The 22,879-nt window shown below is 42.1% G+C and overlaps 1 protein-coding gene across 3 annotated transcripts in view; it reads left to right on the top strand.

Annotated features, from left to right (window-relative positions):
- The window catches only part of LOC124612406 (centromere protein I-like), a 367,802-nt gene that overhangs the window by 58,599 nt on the left and 286,324 nt on the right, over nucleotides 1–22,879 (top strand). For all 3 annotated transcript variants that reach the window (XM_047140617.1, XM_047140609.1, XM_047140600.1), the window contains exons 4-5: nucleotides 7,385–7,470; nucleotides 12,037–12,164. In XM_047140617.1, the coding sequence (XP_046996573.1) occupies nucleotides 7,385–7,470; nucleotides 12,037–12,164 (214 nt within the window). The remainder of the gene's footprint in view (nucleotides 1–7,384; nucleotides 7,471–12,036; nucleotides 12,165–22,879) is intronic.

Genomic DNA, 22,879 nt, shown 5'->3' with positions numbered 1-22,879 from the left:
CAGGAGGGTGCCATGCAGATGCCCATGACTATGCCACAGATTTATTTGCATAGCTTTGCTTCAAAGGAGAAGTAGTTGTGTGTTAGGATAAAATTAGTAAGCTGTACGAGGAATGAGGTAGTGGTTTGGAGTATGAAGGACATTGGGAGAGGTAGTGTTCAATAGTGGTAACACTATATGCATGAGGGATGTTGTCTTACAGGCAGGTGGCGGCAAAAGTGACACGTTAGGTATCTAGGAGGTAAAGGGATGGGGATAGTGGAGGGTCGCTGTAGGAAGTGTTTGATATCTTTGACATTGAAGGCTAGATTTTGGGCGATAGGTTGGAGGTGTTGGCCATCGACAGCCGAAATTCTGTCAGTGGGAGTGCAATAACCAGTTAAAATGTGGCATCCACAGTTGTTTGGTTTGTGGATTTTGATCGGCATGTAGGTGGGTGTTCAGGGTGTCAGAGAGGTGAGGAGGGTAATGGAGTCAGGGGAGGGGTTCTGGGAAAGGCCTTAGGCTTTAATCAGGGATCGGAGGTTATGTTGGAATTTTGGGATGGGATCATTCTGGAATAGTTCGTAGGTGGAAGAGTCAGACAATTGGCAAACGCCTTCCACTAGCTATCACTTTAATTCAAAATGACACTGGTGGAACGTTTGTCTGCATGTAGGATGACAAGGTGAGGAACTGTTTTGAGGCTGTATATGGCTGTCCTTTCTTCTGCTGAAAGTTTGGTGTTCTTACGAAGGGACATGGGAATGGATGGTGAGACCAGCTGGACCACCTAAAGGAAACCTTCCTAACCTCCCAAGACCACAAAACCCTGGTCTGGTTCAAGTTCATTGATGATATATTCATGATCTGAAGTCAGGACCTAGACAACCTATACTCATTTATTCACAACCTCAACACCTTCTCTTGCATCTGCTTCACCTAGTCCTCCTCAACTCAGCACGCCACCTTTCTGGATGGTGGCCTCCTCCCTGATGGCTGCATCCACCCCTTTGTCTACATTTAACCCACCAGCTACCAACAACACTTAGCATTTTGACGGCTGCCATCCCTTATACACCAAAATAACCCTCCTGTACAGCTTGACTGCCTGGGGATGGTGTGTCTGCAGAACTCCTATCCCAAGTATGTTGAAGGTCTCACAAAGGCCTTCACAGACAGGTATTGTCCTGCAGCTCTAGTCCATAAACAGATTTCCTGTGCCATATTCCCACACACCTCAAATCCTCCCACCACCCCCAATAACCAGCAACAGAGGAGCACTCCCTTGGTCACTCAATACCATCCAGGAATGGAACAGTATTTTTAATTACGCCTTTGATTATCTATCATTATGCCCTGAAATGCTAAGATCCTTACCACCCCTCCTAAAGTAGTATTCCGTCACCCACCCAATCTCCACAACATCCTCATCCATTCCAGTTCCATTCCCAATCCCGACTCCTTGCCACAGCGATCATATCCCTGTGGAAAACCCGGGGGGCAAGACCTGCACAATCCACCCACCTAGCCCTTCCTATTCCAGTCCTGTCACAGGCTTATCCTACCCCATCAGAGTTCAGGCCACCTGTGAAATTGTAGTCATCATATACCAGCTCTGCTGCAATCATTGGACAGATTTTTTTTATTGGTATGGCTACCAACCAGCTGTCCTCTAGGATGAGTGCCCACCACCCATCTGTGGCCAAGAACGAAGTGGACCACCCTATGGCACAACATGCAGCTGAACATAACATGCTTGATTTCAGTGGCTGCTTCACAACCAAGGCCATCTGAATCCTGCCCTCCAGCACCATCTTTTTTGAACTGCTAAAATGGGAGTTATCCTTATGACACATTCTTCACACTCAAAATCATCCTGACCTCAACCTATGGTAACTTACTGTTCCATACCCTCCATCCAACAGTTTCTGGCCCCTCTGTCCTATCACCTCCTGCCCGTTCACGTCCCCTCAAGCTCAATGTGCACTGCTCTCTGCCAATGCACCTTCCAGTATTTTTCCCTTCTCTGCTCTTCTCCTTTTCCACTCCCCAACTCCCTGTTCCCTCTGTTACAGTCACCCAACACTGCACCTAGCAGCTTTGTCTTGCTACCATATAGTTCCTGCATGCTACACCAGGCATTCCTGAGTTATGTCCCCTATCCGTATCTTGCCCCCCCCCCCTCCTCCCCCCTCCCCCCTTCTGTACTCCACACTGGATTGCTGCTGTCACTCAACGCAACAAAGTTGCATTCTGGCTTGAGATAACCATCATGCATGCATGAGGTATGCTTCATTGTGTGACTCTGTGTTTGCTTTCCTGTCTGAAGGAGGGTTTAGCCGAAAACTCAATTTATAACAGTATTAGCATTGTGCCTGTCCTGCAACTCAGTGTAGCTTCTTTACTGTGAGTAGCAATGTGTCCTTTACATAATACTGTTAACATTATACATTGGAGAATCAAAATTTTATACACTACCTAAGTGAGTGCGCTCTCTCTCTCTCTCTCTCTCTCTCTCTCTCTCTCTCACACACACATACACACACACACACACACACACACACACCTAGAGATGTCAGTTTGTGTGTGTGTGTGTGTGTGTGTGTGTGTGTATTGTGCAAACTTTGAACTTTGTGTGCGAACTGAAGATTGTACTTGAACATGTGACAGTGACCCCTTGGTTGGACTTGTGAACTTTAAAAAAAAGTTTTGCATCACCTCAGGTCCAAGTGTTTTGATACCTGTAGAGAAAATTGGAATAGAGATCAACATAAATATCATTTCCGCCATTTTTATTGCTCACAAAAACCACACATTGGATGTTGTACCACCATACAGCGAGACCTTCAGAGGTGGTGGTCTAGATTGCTGTACACACAGGTACCTCTAATACCCAGTAGCATGTCCTCTTCCATTGATGCATGCCTGTATTCGTCGTGGCCTACTATCCACAAGTTCATCAAGGCACTGTTGGTCCAGATTGTTCCACTCCTCAATGGCTCAGAGTGGTTGGTGGGTCACGTCGTCAATAAACAGCCCTTTTCAATCTATCCCAGGCATTTTCGATGGGGTTCATGTCTGGAGAACACGCTGGGCACTCTAGCCAAGCGATGTCATTATCCTGAAGGAAGTCATTCACAACACGTGCACGATGGGGGTGCGAATTGTTGGCGATGAAGACGAATGCCTCGCCAATGTGCTGCCAATATGGTTGCACTATCGGTCAGAGGATGTCATTCACGTATCGTACAGCTGTTATGGCACCTTCCACGACCAGCAACAGCATACGTTGGCCCCACATAATGTCACCCCAAAACGGCAGGGAACCTCCACCTTGCTGCACTCCCTGGACGGTGTGTCTAAGCCATTCAGCCTGACCGGGTTGCCTCCAAACACATCTCTGACAATTGTCAGGTTGAAGGCATGTGCGATACTCATCGGTGAAGAGAACGTGATGCCAATCCTGAGCAGTCCATTCGGCATGTTGTTGGGCCCATCGTACCGCACTACATGGTGTCGTGGTTGCAAAGATGGACATTGGGAGTTGTGCTGGTGCAGGTGGCCTTTTTAAGCACCATGCTACAAAAAACAATCGTTGCAGCCCAAGTACAGCTGCAATTCAGAATGCCAAGGATTTTACAATAGGGCTGAAAACATACACATCTGTAGCCCTGATACTTTTATCCAAAGAGGAAACTGAAGAATTCTGCCAGCAGAAAAGAGAAGAATGGTCCAAACATACTACCCTTGTGAAAGGATTAATGAAAAGAATTTAAAAAGGCTGTGTGGTTGCTTAAAAACAGCCACTGGTTTTCTCTGAATTTGTTTATTATCTGTCATGGTGCGTTTCTGTTTTAACTCATCATCTGATGACCTAATACAAACAGACAAAAGTAACAGATGTTATGTTACATATTTTACAGAAACACACATTTCTTATCAAAGTCAGTTGCAAATGAACAATATTCAAGAGCAAAATGCTTTTTGACACAGAAATATTTTAGATACAAATATGTGAGACATTGATGTAGACAGCAAATACTGACATTACTAGTATGTAGAATAACAGGTAGCACCATTAGTTGTACAGTTCAACCACAACTGTTGAAATACCACACAAACAATGGCGAACATCACTGTGTGTGCTGGGATGAAGGCCCGGTTACTCTAGGTGGCGTAACCATGTCAGTGCACATTTAAAGAACACCACTTAGACTGGGGCCAATGTATATACTACATTTAAATTTTTGAGGAACAATTGCCAAAAGTGTGTGTCAGTATATAGAACATGTAAAAAAATTACTTACCTACACAGGGTATAAATCTTATCTTTGTTATAAAAATTCAAATGACATCTTACATAAAAGCAACAGATAAAAATCTTTGCAAGGTTTTTTGTTTATATACATATGTGAAATTGTCAAAATATGACCAATTGAAATCTATTACAGTGCAAATTGGCTAGCATAAAAATACATTTTCTTTTTTATCACAAAGTAAAAGTTCTTGCATCTTTGGTCACCCAACCAAGTGCAGATATGTACAACATTCATTCACAAATGAATTTACAACTTCAGTTTCACAACGGATCAAAGACTCGTGGTTCGTCTCTCATTCGACCTAGTGCAAAATAGGTGTGACATTAGATGAAGCTATAATTTCACTAACAAAAGGTTATCAATAGCTCAGATAATGGGATAAGCAGGAACGGGATACTGTATTATTTTAATGGAAGAACAGATCATTTAAAAAGCTAAAAAACCAAGTATGGTTGATCGCTGTGTGCTTGTTAATCAAAAGGGTCTTGTTCGACTGGTTACTGACGTAAATTTCCATTTCATTCATTATATCCAAATTATTATCCTTATTTTCAGTGTGCAATATTTATAAACAATTTTCAGTGGGAACTAAATGATGACTCTGTTCCCTTAAGCGGTATTCAAGAACACTACCATTACGAGTGTATCCATGCTCCCTGAAACATATTTTGAATTCTCTTCCCATTTGTCCAATGTAGTAACATTCACAGTATCCACATATGATCCTATACACATCGGCATTACAATACTTACATTGATACCTCCTAATACTGTCTCGACCTCCTTTTGCCCGGTATATTGCAGCAACACACTGTTGCATGGACTCAACAAGTTATTGGAAGTCTCCTGCAGAAATATTGAGCCACACTGCCTCTATAGCCGTCCCTAATTGCGAAAGTGTGCATGATGTTGTGCATGAACTGGTCTCTTGATTATCTCCCATAAATGTTTGATGGGTGGCCAAATCATCACTCAAATTGCCCAAAATGTTCTTCAAACCAGTTGCAAGCAGTTATGGCCCAATGACATAGTCTATAGTCATCCATAAAAACTCTATTGTGTGGGAACATGAAGTCCATGAATAGCTGCAGTTGGTCTCCAAGTAGCCAAACGTTACCATTTCAGTCAGTGATACTTTCAGTTGGACTAGAGGACCCAGTCCATTGATGTAAACACGGCCAACACCATTATAGAGCCATCACCTGCTTGCACAGTGCTTTGTTGACAATTTTGGTCCATGGGTTTTGCATCTCACTCGAACCCTACCATCAGCTCTTACCAGCTGAAATAGGAACTTATCTGACCAGGCTACTGTTTTCCAGTCGTCTAGGGTCCAACCGATGTTGTCACGATCCCAGGAGAGGCACAGCATGTTAGCTGTTGTATGTATGTATGCTGTTAGCAAAGGTGCTCATGTCAGTTATCTGCTTCTATAGCCCATTAATGCCAGATTTTACCTTATTTAATGCAGAGTTGCTTGTCTCTTAGCACTGACAACTCTGTGGAGATGCCGCTGCTTTTGGTCATTAAGTGAAGGCCGTCGGCCACTGTGTTGTCTGTGGTGAGAGGTAATGCCTGATGAAATTTGGTGTTCTTGACATACTTGAAACAGGTGAAATACCCTCAGACTTCAAGAAGAATAAAATAATTCCAATCCTAAAGAAAGCAGGTGTTGACAGATGTGAAAATTACCGAACTATCAGTTTAATAAGTCACGGCTGCAAAATACTAACACGAATTCTTTACAGACGAATGGAAAAACTGGTAGAAGCCGACCTTGGGGAAGATCAGTTTGGATTCCGTAGAAATGTTGGAACATGTGAGGCAATACTGACCTGACGGCTTACCTTAGAAGCTAGATTAAGGAAAGGCAAACCAACGTTTCTAGCATTTGTAGACTTGGAGAAAGCTTTTGACAATGTTGATTGGAATACTCTCTTTCAAATTCTAAAGGTGGCAGGGGTAAAGTACAGAGAGCGAAAGGCTATTTACAATTTGTACAGAAACCAGATGGCAGTTGCAAGAGTCGAGGGGCATGAAAGGGAAGCAGTGATTGGGAAGGGAGTGAGACAGGGTTGTAGCCTCTCCCCGATGTTATTCAATCTGTGTATTGAGCACGCAGTAAAGGAAACAAAAAAAAAATTTGGAGTAGGTATTAGAATCCATAGAGAAGAAATGAAAACTTTGAGACTTGCCGATGACATTGTAATTCTGTCAGAGACAGCAAAGGACTTGGAAGAGCAGCTGAACGGAGTGGACAGTGTCTTGAAAGGAGGATATAAGATGAACATCAACAAAAGCAAAACGAGGATAATGGAATGTAGTAAAATTAAGTTGGGTGATGCTGAGGGAATTAGATTAGGAAATGAGCCACTTAAAGTAGTAAAGGAGTTTTGCTATTTGGGGAGCAAAATAACTGATGATGGTAGAAGTAGAGAGGATACAAAATGTAGACTGGCAATGGCAAGGAAAGCGTTTCTGAAGAAGAGAAATTTGTTAACATCGAGTATAGATTTAAGTGTCAGGAAGTTGTTTCTGAGAGTATTTGTATGGAGTGTAGCCATGAATGGAAGTGAAACATGGACGATAAATAGTTTGGACAAGAAGAGAATAGAAGCTTTCTAAATGTGGTGCTACAGAAGAATGCTGAAGATTAGATGGGTAGATCACATAACTAATGAGGAGGTATTGAATAGAATTGGGGAGAAGAGGAGTTTGTGGCACAACTTGACAAGAAGAAGGGACCGGTTGGTTGGACATGTTCTGAGGCATCAGGGGATCACAAATTTAGCATTGGAGGGCAGTGTGGCGGGTAAAAATCATAGAGGGAGACCAAGAGATGAATACACTAAGCAGATTCAGAAGGATGTAGGTTGCAGTATGTAGTGGGAGATAAAGGAGCTTGCACAGGATAGAGTAGCATGGAGAGCTGCATCAAACCAGTCTCAGGACAGTAGACCACAACAACAACAAGTATTTTGGGGAAAAATGTCTGTAGAGAATATTTTGTTTATCTTCATACCTTTAACCTTTCCGTAAGTGGTGTTAGATGCTATTTGACAAATTCTTTTTGTTTTTTCTAGCTTTGCTGGAGAATGAGCTCGCAGACAGACAAATGATTGGCAGCTTTTACCAACAAATTTATTTTCTAACATTTATTGAAAGTCTGGTAAGTTTGCCGAAAATTGTTGGACTTTGCATTTTGTTTGTTTTTGTCTATTAGCAACAAACTTGTTTCATCTATATTCCAGTATTATTTGTCTTCATGTTGTCCTCCCTCATTTCCTTTCTCTCTTCATTTCCAACTTAAACCACTAAATATGCTGTTTTTTTGTACTGAAAACAAAATCTGATAAGCTTTACATTACAGACATGAAATTCAGTGGCCAATATCACTGTTGTAAATAGAATAGCATTGTGTTTCAGTCAGACTTATGTTTACACCTAGAGAGACATGGAATTATCTCAAGATTACTCAGATGCTATAAATTCCTTCTGTTTTTCGCAATCTACATGCATTCTGTGAGATATATTCCGTGTAGGGCTTTTAGTGTTATTACTTAAATAGGTAGTAGCAGCAGCAGCAGCATCAGATGCAACTTTTCACAACGAATATCATATTAGGCCAATAGTGTAAGACCAAGTAAGTAGACAAAATTGAAATAATGGCTAGAACAGGTTCTGTTGTTTTAATGGCTTCAGTTGTTGTCGAGTAGGACTATCCTGTGTTTCATCTCACAGCGGAGTTGTGCTTGTGGTGTTGGTGGGGGGTTCCTATTTTCTCTTTCAACTGAAAAATGTGAATGATAACTTGGGGCATTATCAACCAACATCAAAATATTCCCAGTATTGCCAGTTGCAGACTGATGACATTTAGCTGAAATTGCAAATGGTACAACAGTACAATCTGTCACAGGTGAAGGTTCAGACATCTACACAAGGCAGCAACAATGACAGTTTGCAGGGTGGGGGAACGTGCCAGACTGGTAAGCCCAGTGCCAGTGGACCTTCTGCATGCAGGCTTGCAAATGTCAATTTGCCAACTGGAATGTTTTCAGTTAAATGATAAAAAACAAAACCATTAGCAAATATAGAAATTACAGCACCTATAAATAACAAAAGATGTATCAAACATTAAATATAACTACTGTCTTGAAATGAATATAATAGAAGGAAACATTCCATGTGGGGGGGGAAAAAAGTTATATATCTAAAAAGAAAGATGATGTGACTTACCATACGAAAGCGCTGGCACGTCGATAGACACACAAACAAACACAAACATACACACAAAATTCTAGCTTTCGCAACCAACGGTTGCCTCGTCAGGAAAGAGGGAAGGAGAGGGAAAGACGAAAGGATTTGGGTTTTAAGGGAGAGGGTAAGGAGTCATTCCAATCCCGGGAGCGGAAAGACTTACCTTAGGGGGAAAAAAGGACGGGTATACACTCACACATATCCATCCACACATATACAGACACAAGCAGACATTTGTAAAGGCTCATACCTCACCTGTCTTTCAACAACATCTTTGCCTCTGTACTTCCACCTCGACAGACATCTCTGCCCAAACTCTTTGCCTTTACAAATGTCTGCTTGTGTCTGTATATGTGTGGATGGATGTGTGTGTGTGTGTGTGTGTGTGTGTGTGTGTGTGTGTGTGTGTGTGTGTGTGCGCGAGTGTATACCCATCCTTTTTTTCCCCCTAAGGTAAGTCTTTCCGCTCCCGGGATTGGAATGACTCCTTACCCTCTCCCTTAAAACCCAAATCCTTTCGTCTTTCCCTCTCCTTCCCTCTTTCCTGACGAGGCAACCGTTGGTTGCGAAAGCTAGAATTTTGTGTGTATGTTTGTGTTTGTTTGTGTGTCTATCGACGTGCCAGCGCTTTCGTATGGTAAGTCACATCATCTTTCTTTTTAGATATACTGTCTTGAAATGTTTGACAGTAGTATTTTCAATCTCATTGTGTAAACCTTGTCTGGATGACCTCCAGAACAAGTAATCTTTCCTAGTAAAAATCACCTGCTCTTTCTAGGAATACAAAAATGAAGAAAGTAGGAGGTAATAATGTTTGACATCAAACTATGCACAAATTTGATGCATTTTTTTTTTGGTAGGGGTTCTATTTATTAATACGAGGGCTGCTCAATAAAGAATGATCATAATTTTTTTATGTCATAATTTCTTGTGCTAAAATTTAATCTTACGATATTCTGTTAGCTTAATGTGCAACAAACACGCTGTAGTAGTTTCATTGTTGGGACTACTGGTTCCCGCCTGTCAGAGGCGGACAAGGTGGGACAAGTTCAGTATCGCCTACCACTGCATGGAGGTAACAAGTGAGGAACAACATGCGGCTTTGAAATTCTGCTTTTGTCTCAACAGATCTTCAGCTGAGGCCTATACATTGTTACGGGAGGCCTATGGAAAGTCTGTTCTTCCCTACAGCAGGTTGAAGGTGGTTTAAAGTGTATAAAGAGGGGAGACAATCAATTTCAAAGGATGGTGGACCCGGTTCTCAAGTTACTGCTCTTACAGAAGAAAACAGCAAAACTGCTGCTGTCATTGTGAGAGAGGATCGACAAATTACCTTAACATCACTTTCTAAAATATTGAACATTTCGTTGGGTGCCACCCACACATTGGTGACAGAAAAATTACACGACACGTGTTTGTGCGCGATGGATTCGAAGACTGTTGATTTCCGAACAAAAGGACATTAGGGTACCAGTCTGCGTGCAGCTAAAGTTGATGTTAGAGGAAGATCTGGAGTTTCTTTCAAATGTAATCATTGCTGATGAAACTTCGCTACATCATTTTGATCCTGAGAGCAAACAGCAAAGCTCAGTGTGGAAATCTCCTTCATCGCCAACCGCTAAAAAGCAAAAGTGGTTGCTTCTGCTGGGAAAGTTGTGGTTATCTCGTTCTTTGGTATTCATGGAATGGCTTATCAGCATGTTGTAAATGCACACACATCACTAACTGGACGATATTACAGGGATGTCCTGAAAACATTGCAAGTCCATATCAGGTGCAAAAGACTACATTTCCATAAAGCAGGATGGATGCTACACCATGATAATGTGCGGCCGCATATTGCGAATGTTGTTGCTGAATATCTTACAAAAATCAACATGAAGGGCATCCCTCACCCTCCCTGTAGTCTGGATTTAGCTCCATGTGACTTTTTTCTATTCCCTAACGTGAAGAAACGTCTTCGTGGGAGACATTATCAATCATCAGAAGCAGTAGTGAAGGCCTCGGAGGCAATTTTGAAGGACCTCTCAGAAATGTTTTCCAGCATGTTTTTGATAACTGGCAGAAATGCTGGGAGGAAAAGTGCATCACAGTCACGGGAGACTACTTTGAGAGGGTCCATCAAAATTATGAGGATGAGTAAAGGTGAACAGCCTTCGTAACTTATAGAACACCTACAAGTAATGGTTCATATAATTAGAATTGATAACATGTAATGTCTTTATGGAACTACTAAAGACCAGTCGACACACTTTGTTTGATCATGAATTATTGCAGTCACAAAAATGATTGCTAGATTGTTGCAACTGGTTTTTTCCCAATGTTGATGCCATGTAGCACTAAAATAGTGACTGATACAACCTTGAAATATTAATAATGTGCAGAGCATAAAAATATGCGCATTTGATCCAAATATCTCTTTTGAAGTGCTACTGGTTTCGCTTTAAAGCCCTCTTAAATTTGGCAAAAACTGTTGTGTAGTTCAATGACTTTTTTATTTTTTGTAAGTTGTAACTTGGATTTTGCACAGATTAGTTTTATTGTGCATGCTTCATCTGTGCAGAATTTCATTCTAGTTGGAGCTTTTCTTGTTGGGATTATTCCTATGATTGGTCCACTTCATGTGGAAAATGCATCTTGAATTTTGAAGGTAACATGACGCACAGTGTCTCGCATAAAGGAATAACTGGAAGGTGGCTTGTATATGTAAATAAACGCGCAAAATGCACTGATTTTACACTTAGCTTATTTAGTGACACATTCTACACTAACATGCAGATGAACAGTGTAGCATCAGTTTATTCCATTCTAAACTAATAATATTGTAGAGGTCCAATAAAACACATCTGCCATTTGGAGTGGTTGACACTTGTTTAAAAGGAAGGAGCAGACTTAGGAGTAGACTTCATATCGTAAACATTAACATACTTTCAGTGAATTTCAATTGAAAATAAGTTATCTATGATGGTACAGTATTACTGTTTATCTATTTGATCAAAACTACTTTAAAATGGTGTTCAAACGGAACTCTTCCACACGTATAAATTATACTTCACGTCCTTCTTGTGCAACATTTACCAACATAATGAAAACTACATTAGGAACATAAAACACTCTCTCTGTGGCAATCAAAGTGTGCATTATGTAACATCAGTGGCTTTCACGCATTTATTCTTGCTTCAGTCCATGCTGTCCTCTCTCAAAATATTAGACTGCTTTATTCTAACATACTGAGACTATTTTTAGAGACATTCTTCTTTGTGAAAGTATGCTGACTGTGATGGGTAGTTAATCATAGACATTAGTAATCTTTTTTTTTTTTTTTTTTTTTTTTCATTTCATCTACATCTACATCTACATTGATACTCCGCAAGCCACCCAACGGTGTATGGCGGAGGGCAGAGGGTCTAAGCATTATTATTACTAGCTAATTATTAATGTTAAATAAAGTATAAACTGCACAAATTATTTTCACCAGGCACGGTGGGCTTCTAAAATTATATATCTGTTGACTACGCCGGATGACATCACAAGAGTGAGGGTTGTAAGATTATTGAGCAGCCGGCTCAAACAGCCACGAGCACACCACATCGAAGCTTTACTTGGGTAAGTTACTTTGGTGTAAAAATTAAAGCTAGCCTTATTAACATGTGACAATAATTTGTTGCCTGGGTAATGAAGCTTCTGTACAGAAAGGTATGCTTTAGCTTATTCAGCCTAGAAGTTAGTTATCTCTCTACAGTCTTTGCTTTTTTCGTCCTAGCTTTCTAAACCAGTTTTGTACAGGTTTCAAACATTTGATACCTAGAAAAATGTGTGCCGTGTTAGATAATACTGATACGCAGAGCATTAGATGTCAGAACCAATGTGGAATACAGCAATAATCTGCTGTTAATATTGACTTCTTCATTATCCATCTGACATTCACCACTGGATGAAGGTCTCCTCCATGCACTGTTTTAAACACCCGTTTTGTTCCTGGTGTTTCCATAGGTTATTGATTTGGTCCTTTCTTATCTCTTGGCATTTGGAAAACAGCTTCCTCGGTCTGTCTACCATCTGTTTACTTGACTGTGTCCTATCCATCCCTGTTATGTTTTCAATACAGTTGTAATTATGTCTTCCTCTCCAGTGTGGTCCCAGAGCCATTTGTTTATTTTAGTAGTGCATCTCTTAACTGAATGTTCAGTGACCCTCAGCCTTTAAGTGGTCTCGGTATTTAAATAAAAACTGATAATACGCACTGATTATAACCTTTACTTTTCAGGATCATCAGAAGTTTAGTTTTGAAACCTATATTTAATTTTCCAAAAGGTCTCCAGGCCATTTTTTACTTTTCTGCTTATTTATGTTGGTATCCACCTTGTCGTCTCCCATTGCTCTAAAAACAAGAACTCAACTTTTCGTGGAACTTCATTGTTGATTTGTATCATTTTCCATTCTGCGTTGTATATGTGGGTTATTCATCAGTTTAGTATTGTTATAATTTATTTCAAAGATTACTCTATCCCAGGATATCTCTATTATGTTCTTCCATCAGTTGTTGACATTTGTCTGTACTACATCTACACACCTATTCTATGAACAACTGTGAGGCAAGTACAATCTTCTAGGCTAGACTTATCTCACTTGTGATTTCCTCACTATCCTGATGAAGACTCACTTAAGGTTTGGCATTGATATATTTATTCCTCAGTATCTTGAGGCAGATTTAATTGATATCTTGTTTCTCTAAGGTTGTTAATAGAAATTTATTTGAAACCTTGGCTACAACTTTCTCAGAATCTGTGAATCTCAGGTGAAGTGGTAACTTTTATTTTGTGCTCCAATCTATGTTTAGTTCATGACTTACAAATTGGTACATTGTGCTGTATCCACTTAAATATCCAGTTTTATTTAATTTAGCAAATTTGGTCGTATTCCTTTAGCTGTTTTCTTGAAACTCATAATCTCTTAATCAGTTGATTTGGACTATTTGAGATTTGCTTTTCTTCACTTTTTTATGCCTGCAACATCTTTTTCTATTTGCCTAAGTTCCTATGTTAAATAATTATCCCTGTTGTCTGTATCCAAATAACCTCCCTTTTCCATGGCACTGAACTGGTGCTTAATTTGACCTGGTATTCCTGCCCAAACTTTAAAGAATTGAAGAGTCCTAATGTGTATTTGTGATGTCCTGCCTGATGCGTTTCCTCCTAACTTTGTATCTAGCGCCACACATGTTTCTAAAGTGATTAAAAATTGTTGAATTCTCTAAAATGTCTGTTTTGTTTGATCAAATATAGTCATTTCATGTCCATATCCATACTCTCCCTTTAAAACTCTCTTTAAAATTCTGAAGGTAGCAGGGGTAAAATACGGGGAGCGAAAGACTATTTACAATTTGTACAAAAAACAAATGGGAGTTATGAGTCAAGGGGCATGAAAGGCAAGCAGTGGTTGAGAAGGGAGTAAGTCAGGGTTGTAGCCTATCCCCGATGTTGTTCAATCTGGATATTGAGCAAGCAGCAAAGGAAACAAAAGAAAAATTTGGAGTATGAATTAAAATCCATGGAGAAGAAATAAAAACCTTGAGGTTTGCCGATGACATCGTAATTGTATCAGAGACGGCAAAGGACCTGGAAGAGTAGTTGAATGGAATGGACAGTGTCTTGAAAGGAGAATGTAAGATGAACATCAACAAAAGCTAAACAAGGATAATGGAATGTAATTGAATTATATCAGGTGATACTGGGGGAATCAGATTAGGAAATCAGACATTTAAAGTAGTAGACAAGTTTTGTTATTTGGAGAGCAAAATAACTGATGATGGTCGAAGTAGAGAGGATATAAAATTTAGAGTGGCTATAGCAAGGAAAGCATTTCTGAAGAAGAGAAATTTGTTAAGATTGTGTATAGATTTAAGTGTCAGGAAGTCTTTTCTGAAAGTATTTGTATGGGGTGTTGCAATGTATGGAAGTGAAACATGGACAATAAGTAGTTTAGACAAGAAGAGAATAGAAGCTTTCAAAATGTGCTACAGAAGATTGCTGAAGATAAGATGGGTAGATCATGTAACTAATGAGGAGGTACTGAATAGAATTGGGGAGAAGAAGAATTTGTGGCACAACTTGACTAGAAGAAGGGATCGATTGGTAGAACACATTCTGAGGCATCAAGGGATCACCAATTTAGTATTGGAGGGAAGCGCGGAGTGTAAGAATCGTAGAGGGAGACCAAGAGATGAATATACTAAGCAGATTCAGAACAATTTAGGTTGCAGTAGTTACTCAGAGATGAAGAAGCTCGTGCAGGGTAGAGTAGCTTGGAGAGCTGCATCAAACCAGTCTATGGACTGAAGACAACAACAACAACATCCATTTAGTAATTGTCATCTGTTTTCATTTTGCCTTTTTTTCTGAATATGTTAAGAAACAACACCTAATGCATGACTTGTGTTGTCTCTGCTATAATATCCAAAATTCTCCACTGAATTATTTTTCTTTGGTGTTGTTCTACTTGTGAATTAGAATACCCTTTTGCCATCTTTTAGTGTGATTTGTTTTTGTTTATCAGCTTCTGCAACTCTTTGTAAAGGGTTTCTACCTCATCGTGATGTAGACCTGTTGATGCAAACACATGAATGAATTGATTTCTTTCTGTCTTTCTTTATAGTGGCTGGTGGTAGGAGACTTCTAGTTCTGAAATATTGTGGTTTGATGTTTATTGTTATATTTTATGAGTGTGTGTGTGTGTGTGTGTGTGTGTGTGTGTGTGTGTGTGTGTGTGTTTTATAGGTACATTCTCCTTACTTCTGCTTGGACCTGTGGCATCCACTCACATTCAGTTTCAAACATGGACTTTAACTGAATTGCCCAGCCATACCAAGTGATTTTCGCCCCCTGCGGGTCCGGGGTAAGAATAGGCCCGAGGTATTCCTGCCTGTCGTAAGAAGCGACCAAAAGGAGACCCTCTCCGTCAAGGGGATGGTTTGTGCCTGCGTCCGGGGACAGCCGGTTCAACAACTTACATTTGTGGTCATTTTGGTTTTTCGCTTATTCCGGTTTCTTCCTTCCTTTGTTTGTTTCCTTTCTTTGTCCTTCTCCCTCTCCCACTGTCTTCCTTCCTTTTTCCCTAGCCTTCTTGCCCACCCTATGGTCTCCGCCTCGGCGTTTGAGACAGTCTGTCCTTTCTCTCCCTCCCTCTCCTTTTTTTCCCTATTCTTTTTTCCTCCTTGTGTGGGCCTGAAGGCCGACCCATGCGTTCGCACGTGTAGCCAGTGACGGGGTAAAGTGTAATTCCCCGCTCTGAGTAGACAAATAGGGCCCGTGTGTACCCCCTGGTAAAGGCCTGGCCCGGGGAGGGGTGATTGCCCGAGCTGACACCTTCCGACCATGCCGATTGGCCCCTCCCTCCATTTCTTGGGAGGTGTGACCTGAGGTGTAAACATTCACGTAAGGCGGGAGCGCCCTCTGAGAGGGTCCTCACAAGGAAGGAGCGCACCATCGGAGACGCTGGCAATCATGGGGGATTCATCCGCAATGGATTTCTCTTCTTCTTCTCTCTCGACTTCTGCCCAAAAACGGAAACTTGACCAGCCACCAGTGACAAAAGTACTACTGCCTGCCCCAAAGTTCGTCGTAGTTTCTAGATCTGAGGACGGAAAGGATTTTTCATCTGTCAACCCTTTCCTTATTCAGAAGGGCGTAGATGCCATAGCCGGACCTGTCAAGTCTTGTACCAGGATGCATAACAGTACCTTGTTGTTGGAAACTGAGAGCGCCTTTCAGGCACAAAAACTCCTACAGGCCACACTCGTGTACACGCTCCCTGTCCAGGTGGAGGCTCACCGCACTTCGAATTCGTTGCGTGGTGTGGTATTTACTAGATCACTCGACGGATTGACTGACAAGGAGATTCAGTCTTTCCTCGCTGAGCAGGGCGTGACGGCTGTCCATAGGGTCATGAAAAAGGTTGACAATGACCTTGTACCGACCTGGACAATTTTCTTGACCTTTGATAGGGTTCAGCTGCCGTAGCGCATCAAAGCGGGCTTTGAGGTTATTTCTGTTCGCTCCTATGTCCGGACACCTACGCGCTGCTACCAGTGTCGGGGTTTTAACTACACCCGCCAGTCTTGTTCTAATGCGGCTAGATGCGTCACTTGTGGCAGGGACGCCCATGAGGGTGACTGTCCACATGTGTCTCCTCATTGCATGAACTGTCAAGGTGACCATGCGGTGTCCTCTCACGACTGTCCCATCTACAAGGATGAACGCTGTATACAGGAAATTGGGGTCAAAGAGAAAGTGTCCACCTCGGCTGCTCTCAAGCTTTTTGCTAGTAGGAAGCCCACGCTGCTCCCAGCAGGGAAATACAGTGCCTTCCTTGCCTCTCCTCGGCCTACCAGGGAGGTATCGACGTAGACATGCGATCTGACCTTTAGCGCTACGGTAATCCATTTGGCCAGTGCTAAGATCGCCCAGTCAGCGTCTCCTCTTCCTCCCCTCACCCCTAAGACACAAGCACCTTCATCAGCTTCTGCCAAGACTAAGACTCAGAAGTCAGATGTACGGGCCTTCAAGAAGGAACTGTCCAGTGAAGACTTCTTACGTATCCCGAACTCCCAGCCATCGACCAGTACTTCGACTAAACGACCTTCCAAGAAGGCTCATAGGAAGAAAAGTTCTCCTTCTCCGCCACCTGCGCCACCCAGCGGTTGCTGCCCCAGGCCGTCATCCATTTCGCCTGGCCGCACCGCTGGTAGCCGAACATCTGGCCGTTCACCGGCGGAGGAAGCTCCCCCTCCCGACCATCTTAACATGGTGGCCGATGAACCTATTGAAAAAATGGACGATGACTCTCCGCCTATTGATAGCGGCAGCAGTGCTCGCTCGAAGCCAGTCCCTCAGCGGCCTTCGAGGTGACCCCTTCTTGCTTCTCCTTTTTCTTCTCACGATGGCATATTCACGGCATTCACTCCAACCGAGAGGACTTACAGTTGCTGCTATGCTTGCACTGTCCGCTCATCGTAGCTCTCCAGGAAACGAAGCTACGCCCATGCGCTTGTATTGACTTGGCACACTATACCTCTGTGCGTTTTGACCTACCCCCTGTGGCAGGAATTCTGGCTCATGGAGGTGCTACGTTGCTGGTCCAGGATGATATCTACTACGATCCCATCACATTGCACACCGATCTACAGGTAGTTGCTGTCCGAATTACTCTCCCCACGTTCACATTTTCCATTTCTACTGTTTACACTCCATCGTCGTCTGCCATTACTAGGGCAGACATGATGCAAATTATTGCTCAGCTACCTGCACCACTTTTGTTGACTGGAGACTTCAATGCCCACCATCCCCTTTGGGGCTCTCCAGCATCCTGCCCGAGAGGCTCCCTGTTTGCAGACCTTTTCAATCACCTCAGTCTTGTCTGCCTCAATACTGGCGCCCCTACTTTTCTTTCGGACACAACTCACACCTATTCCCATTTAGACCTCTCTATACGTGCTACCCAACTTGCACGTCGGTTTGAGTGGTACGCTCTTTCTTATATGTATTCGAGCGACCACTTCCCTTGTGTTATCCATCTCCTGCATCATACCCCATCTGCATGCTCCACTAGTTGGAACGTCTCCAAAGCAGACTGGGGGCTCTTCTCTTCCATGGTGACATTTCAGGATCAAAACTTCGCAAGCTGCGATAGTCAGGTCGCACACCTCACGGAAGTCATTCTCACTGCTGCTGAATATTCCATCCCTCATACTACTTCTTCTCCATGTCGCGTACCGGTCCCCTGGTGGACTGCAGCATGTAGAGATGCTATACGTGCTCGTCGACATGCTTTACGCACTTTTAAACGCCACCCTACTCACCAGTTTCTGGCTTGAAGGTCGCGAATGATGTCCTTGTGGCCCCTGAGGATGTCTCCAATGCCTTTGGCCGATTTTTCGCAGAGGTTTCGAGCTCCGCTCATTACCACCCTGCCTTCCTCCCCCGAAAACAGGCAGAGGAGGCAAGGCCACCTAACTTCCGCTCCTCGAATCATGAAAGTTATAATGCCTCATTCACCATGCGAGAACTCGAAAGTGCACTTGCCCGGTCACGGTCCTCCGCTCCGGGGCCTGATTCTATTCATATTCAGACGCTGAAGAACCTTTCTCCTGCGAGTAAAGGTTTTCTTCTTTGTACTTATAATTGCATCTGGATTGAGGGTCATATTCCCACATGCTGGTGCGAATCTATTGTTGTCCCGATTCCTAAGCTGGGGAAGGACAAGCACTTGCCTTCCAGTTATCGACCCATTTCCCTTACCAGCTGTGTCTGTAAGGTCATGGAACGAATGGTTAAGTCTCGTTTGGTTTGGCTGCTCGAATCTCGATGCCTACTTACCAATGTAAAATGTGGATTTCGTAGGCGCCGCTCTGCTGTTGACCATCTGGTTACCTTGTCGACCTTCATTATGAATAACTTCTTGCGGAAGCGCCAGACAGTGGCTGGGTTCTTTGAATTGGAGAAGGCTTACGACACCTGTCGGAGGGCGGGCATTCTCCGCACCATGCATACATGGGGGCTTCGCGGTCACCTCCCTCTTTTTATTCGTGCATTTTTAACGGATCGAAAGTTCAGGGTACGTGTGGGTTCTGTCCTGTCCGATGCCTTTCGCCAGAAGAATGGGGTACCACAGGGCTCAGTTTTGAGCGTTGCTCTCTTCGCCATAGCGATCAATCCAATAATGGATTGCCTCCCAGCTGATGTATCAGGCTCACTTTTCGTGGACGATTTTACCATCTACTGCAGCGTGCAGTGTACATGTTTCCTGGAGCGCTGTCTTCAGCATTGTCTTGACCGTCTTTACTCCTGGAGTGTCGCCAATGGCTTCCATTTTTCTGTTGAGAAGACTGTCTGTATTAACCTCTGGTGCTACAAAGAGTTTCTCTGACCATCCTTACATCTCAGTCCCGTTGCTCTCCCATTTGTGGAGACAACAACATTTTTAGGTCTTACATTTGGCAGGAAACTTAGCTGGTCTCCACATGTGTCATATTTGGCTGCCTGTTGTACCCGTTCCCTAAATGTCCTCCGTGTTCTCAGCGGTATGTCGTGGGGAGTGGATCGAACCGTTCTTCTTTGCCTATGTTGGTTGATCGTCCGCTCAAAGCTGGATTATGGGAGCTTTGTATAGTCCTCTGCACGGCCGTGCATCTTACGCCGCCTCATCTCTGTACAACATCGGGGGTTACGTCTTGTGATTGGAGCATTCTATACTAGTCCCATCGAGAGCCTTCATGCTGAAGCCGGTGAATTGCCACTAACCTACCGGCGCGATATACTGCTTTGTCGGTATGCCTGTTGGGTATTATCAATGCCCGACCACCCGTCTTATCGTTCCTTTTTTGATGACTTTCTCGACCGTCAATAAGGGTTGTATGTATCTACCCTGCTACCCACTGGAGTTCGCTTTCATTGCCTCCTTCAGCAACTTGATTTTCCACTCCCTGCAGCCTTTAGAGTGGGCGAGAGCCAAAATCCCCCTTGGCTCCAGGCTCAGGTTCACATTCACCTTGACCTCAGCTCACTCCCAAAGGAGGTTACCCCAGCTTTGGTATACCGCTCGCGGTTTGTCGAATTTCGTTTGCAGTTCATTAAGACGGTCTTCATTTATACAGATGGCTCTAAGACCAATGACGGTGTCGGGCGTTCTTTTATTGTTGGGGCACGCAGTTTAAAATACCGGCTCCATGGCCATTGTTTGGTCTTCACAGCTGAGCTATTTGCCCTCTATCAGTCTGTTCTTACATCCACTGCCACCGACATTCTGCTTATGTCATCTGCTCTGATTCCCTGAGCGCCATCCAGAGCCTCAGTGATCCGTATCCAGTTCACCCTTTCGTGCACCGGTTCCAACGCTCTCTTCAGCAGCTGGCGGACGACGGTTCTCCGGTTACCTTTATGTGGGTTTCTGGCCATGTCGGTATCCCTGGGAACAAAGCTGCAGATGCCGCGGCCAAGGCTGCGGTCCTACAGCCTCGGACAGCTTCATGTTGTGTCCCTTCATCTGATTTTAGCAGGGTCATTTGTCACTGCATTTTATCGCTGTGGGATGCCGATTAGTCTACGCTTACTGAAAATAAGCTTCCTGTCTGAATTTTAATACGCTGCGCATTGATCTTGGCCTGCCATGTAATCTGGATGAAATTTTAGCGTATGACCCAGGAGCAGCTGCTCGCGTTCTTTGTTTTATCCACTTGACAAACCTGTCTAAGGACATTTGATTATGCTGTTTTCTTTTAATCCCTTGCCTGGTAATGTGCCTTTTATAGTGTTGTCCTTTTTAGTTGCTGTTTTAACGTTGTGCCTCGCAGTGCCTTCATAATTTAGTCTGGGCGCTAATGACCACTGTAGTTGTGCGCCCTAAAACCATAAAAAAAAAGAAGTGATTCTCATATGTGATGTGAATTCCTTGCTCCATGATAATCATGTATTTATTTATTGGGTTTATTTATTTATTTATTTTTATTTTTGCCTGCAGAAAAAAAAGAATATAATCGAGTTGTAATGGCCTTCTTCCTTTGGTAGTCAAAGTATGCTTTAGTTTTACTAACTTCATTTCTCGCTCTCTTCTGCCTGCTCCTTTTAGTTTAAAATATTTAAAATGAATGTATTGCATTTAGTTAATAGTTGCTTAAGTTACGCAATGTGGATGAACCTTTCAATTTTTATTTTATTTAATTAATTAATTAATTATCATTTATTATTATTATTATTATTATTATTATTATTATTATTATTATTTTGGCAAAAGCTGTCTTCTCATTGTGTTCTGTGTTCGATAGCTTCATTGGTAAAATGTGAGGTCTTTCTACAAAGATAAAACCAGTTTTTATTTGTTTTTGTTGGTTTGTTTGTTTGCTTGTTTATTGATAAATATAGATATTAAAAAAGATCGTCATGCTAAATTTTTAAAGTTCAGTGTATAACATACTAGTAAGGATTTTTATGCTTATGATGTACAGCAATTAATTCCCCTAATAAGTATACTATATTTTATACCCATGACATGTACTGAGATTATTTGTAGCTAACAGGTAAACTAGAAATATCAGTTATTATAACTGCCTGTCTTATATGGCATCATGTGGGAAAAATGAAAAGTAATTTATTTATTAGTTGTTGTAAAAAGTAATCTCTGAAATAGATCATAAATGTGCAGGTTCATTTCTTTACCATTATTAATCTGAGCTTGTAGTGTCTAGTAGCACTTGCCTTTCCAGATAAGGACACACGTACACAGCACACTATAAATCGTATAAAGATCTTGCCGTTCCATGGCATTTAAATTTACTTATTTCTGTGGTAAATAATTTGATTAATGAAGAAATGTAATAGGAACATAGTACGTGCGAATAACATTTAACAGATAGACACTTTTATCCCTGTACAGATACATGTACCTTTAGTATATGTTGGTCAAGAAACCAGGAAGAACAGAAGTGAGAATTTAAAATAAATTTGCTGATTATAATACTTCTTAGCAACCAATGAGTCATATCAGAAGACGCCATAGGTTCAAATCGATGTATGTTAAGTCACAAGGTGACAGACAATAAACTGGTTTAATGAGAAGATAACTTCTATCATGATGATGCAATAAACTATAACATAGATCATTTCTTCCTCATTCACAATATTCTAGTTTGGAATAGAGTATGATGTTTTAGTACGAGAACAAACCTCTGCCTCCTGTTGTTAATTAACTATTGCCTTTTTTTTCCCACCTACCTCCAGGGAGGTATTATTATATATTTGTTCTCGATGCTTGTGTGTAATAATTCATGTGATGATAACGCGAATTGATGGGTGGTGTTCCCCTAGATCGAATGGTGAGACATAGTTAAAACTGAGCCGGATAAACTTTTCGACATAGATTGGCTGTGCAATACAATATGAACAGTAAGATGAAAGCAAACTGATTTTTCTTCAAGGAAGAAGAAGAAGAAGAAGAAGAAGAAGAAGAAGAAACCTATAACCATAGTCCTCAATCAACCAAAATTAATAAGTCCCCAATTACATAAATGATAAAAAGAACTTGGCCATACTAAAGAATATGAAATGAATAGCAACCAGTTAATAATCCACTGACCCCCCTGTGGGTTCGGGGGTAAGAATAGGTATTCCTGCCTGTCGTAAGAGGCGACTAAAAGGAGTCTCATCTGTTTTGGCCTTTAATGTGATGATCCCCTAAGGGGTTTGACCGCTACCTTTCCAAAGTTTCCGTTTGTGCGTACCATTTGGGGAAGGACACCTTACATGGTGCATCTTAAATCCATCTTGCCCTAA

This window comes from Schistocerca americana, chromosome 1, assembly GCF_021461395.2.
Source record: "Schistocerca americana isolate TAMUIC-IGC-003095 chromosome 1, iqSchAmer2.1, whole genome shotgun sequence".
NCBI classification, from domain to species: domain Eukaryota; kingdom Metazoa; phylum Arthropoda; class Insecta; order Orthoptera; family Acrididae; genus Schistocerca; species Schistocerca americana.
This window is presented reverse-complemented; position numbering and strand designations above follow the sequence as displayed.